The sequence below is a fragment of the Alosa pseudoharengus genome, unplaced genomic scaffold, assembly GCF_046254945.1.
Source record: "Alosa pseudoharengus isolate Yale_2024_CS ecotype anadromous, Long Island Sound unplaced genomic scaffold, YU_APseudo_1.1 YU_APseudo_1.1_scf_6, whole genome shotgun sequence".
In the NCBI taxonomy this organism is placed as follows: Eukaryota; Metazoa; Chordata; class Actinopteri; order Clupeiformes; family Clupeidae; genus Alosa; species Alosa pseudoharengus.
Window position 1 is genome coordinate 9177028 of NW_027468848.1, and position 2731 is coordinate 9179758.

The 2731-nt window shown below is 41.9% G+C and overlaps 1 protein-coding gene across 1 annotated transcript in view; it reads left to right on the top strand.

Annotated features, from left to right (window-relative positions):
• Nucleotides 1-412: 412 nt before the first annotated feature.
• cux2b (cut-like homeobox 2b) overlaps nucleotides 413-2731 on the top strand; it is a 166695-nt gene continuing 164376 nt past the window's right edge. The window contains exon 1 of the mRNA XM_076270066.1: nucleotides 413-490. Within this exon, the coding sequence (XP_076126181.1) occupies nucleotides 428-490 (63 nt within the window). The 5' untranslated portion in view covers nucleotides 413-427. The remainder of the gene's footprint in view (nucleotides 491-2731) is intronic.

Below are 2731 nucleotides of genomic sequence, written 5' to 3' on the forward strand. Positions count from 1 at the left end.
AACAACTCTGTTGGTTGAACTGTTTAATTTGTAAAGTATGCAAATTCGTCCGTGTAAACCACTGCGAATAGCCTCTGGTTAATTATTCTGTTGTTCTCCTTCCCGTTTCCAGACGATATTGATCAACCCGTTACGTCAGTATTGATAACTTTACCAAACCAAAATCAAGTGCGATTGCTCAGTTAATCTCTAGTCCAGCTCAAATGCATGGATATTCATGTACTTCTAAAAAAAACAGCCGGATTACTATTGGCAAAAACCGCGTCGTTTCCAAATACATATCCGCGTTAAGTTTGGGGGACTCTTTATTTTCATAAGATTTTTTTTTTCATGTGAGGCGGGAGAGCGTCAACGCTGTTTAACGAGGGGAATCCAGCCCGTATATTTATTGTAGCCGCTGAAAAAAATCTCTTCAATATCCCCCAAGATGGCCGCCGATGTGGGATCGATGTTTCAATATTGGAAGAAATTTGATCTACGGCGGCTTCAGGTTAGTGTTCTCCTTTACCTTTCTTCTGTATATGATAACGCACATAGTATTGTATGTAATCGTGTTGACAAATATGTTTTTGGTGACTTTTTGGTACTGAAACAGGCGGTGTTGCATTGATAGTTATTAGAAATTGATCCTCTTCTGCCTTTGTTCAGTTCAATCATTGATCAGTGGTGGAGCGACCGGAGCAGCACAGGCGCTCTGTGTTCGCCGCGCTTCAGTCGGGACCCGCCGAGCCATGAGGCTTATTTTAATGCATTATAAGACGTTTTTCGCCACTTTTGGGGGGGAGGTTGATAGAAAATGGAAACTTTTAATGCCTTCCTGAATCAGGGGCTTTGGACTTAACTTTTTGCCAGCGTAATGTTTTATTCCATTCCCGACATGATGACGCGTGATTTGAGAGCAAGTGCGGTTTGTACGTGATGCATTCTGGATATGTTGCCATATTTACTTGTTATGTTTGAAACGGACATTGTAATCGGAATGGTTGATAAGATTATTCCGAGCACTTTTATCTCTTGCGTTATTTAGAAAATAGACCACGTTTGAAAGTTCGTATGCAGCCTATGTCGGTAGGCTAGCCTAGTCCACGTATTCGTATCTTTGTAATTCAACCTAAATGAGATTATTTGGAGATATTGTCGTTGATGGTCTTATAGCCTGCGCAATAGTAAAGACAGGAGTACGCTTTCTTTAAGATTTGTGCGAAGCTACTTAGCCTACATGTCGGTTGTAATAGTCATTAGGGCTACTCAACATCTGTCGTGATCTTGAACCTGATCTTGACTAATTACATCCACCATGGTCAGGTTTGTTATTGAGTAAATTTTTTAGATATATGCTAGAATGTATTAAAATGCAGTTAGAGAAATCCTTTTCGCAAAAGGCTAATCTATGATTACCTTTGCCAATGCAAAATTGTGGTAGGCTACTTTGGCAAATAAGAAATAAATGGATTAACTTTGTGTTTTGGCACACAGAGTACCTCTCTATTCTGCTGAAAATGTAGACTAAATATTGATTTATTAACAGTGTTCTCTCAGTGAAACAATAACGGTAATCTTTGCCGTGCATCACTTTTCTCAATACAGTAGCCTTTACTATTCTCAACTACTGCCATTGCCCCCGCGTTTATCGCTGTGTGGCACCTTGCAAAACACAAACGGGTTTGTTTAGCCTCCCCCGTCTCTGCTCCAGCCGCATTGTGAGCAGTTCTCGGGCAAGGACTGTGTAATTGCATTCCCTGCTAATGTTTGTAAATCAGGGCCGGCCGGCGCAAGGGCACAGTCTCAGCCGTATGATTGATGTTCTGTAACATGAGAAATGACAAGAGCATGCCAAGCCACGTCCCGCGGAAAAAGGCTACCGAGGAGGAATCAGATCTGTTCAGTGCTGTATGTGTGTGTGTGTGTGTGTGTGTGGCCGATTGTTATTCAAGCCTCCGAACGCCTTGCTTCTCTTGTAGCCTAGTCTTGGATGCATCCGTCGCTGAGGGGAGAGCACTGCCGGCTTCATTCACATTTCCGCCGAAATGAAATAGAAAGAGACAGCCAGCGTCCTCGTTACGGCGTCGTTACGTTGACGTTATCAGGGGTCGCATCCGTCAGCTGCCGATAAAACATTAACAGTTATGTCATAACAACTCCACTCCAAACTGTCCACCCTAACCGGAGAGAAAAGCATAAATAACATTAAATAACAGCTGTGTTAGAGCTATGTAATACAATCATGAAAAAGCTCGGAATATGTCATTTGTGAGTCTGGTTCTGGACATTACATTATTATTACGGGTAGGCCTAGATTAGCCTATGTTTTTATGTTTTGTTTCCTTCTGCACAAACTACAGCACAACAGCTGGGAAATTTGAAGAAGACAAATCTGCAGTGTCTTTATTTGAGAATAAATCAAAGCAAAAATAATGATTGTTTCAGAGTTGTTGTTGTTGTGTAGGTGTTCTGGCAGTCAGTGAGCACTGCTGTTTCATGTATGGAATGGAAAGTCTTCAAATACAGTGAGCCCCTTTGGACATGACTCTTACATAGCGTTGATTGATTCGATGCTGTCGCATGTTTTTCTCTTTGTTGTTAAAACAAAACAAAAAAACAGAATCAGCAACACCTTTTTTTTTTGCCTGTGATGATGCCTCTCCTGGGCGGCAGCTGGAAGCGCAGTCAAATAAACAAGCAAGCAAGCCCAAGATGAGTTGAGCTCGCCTCTCGGCCCTCAGAAATCCTT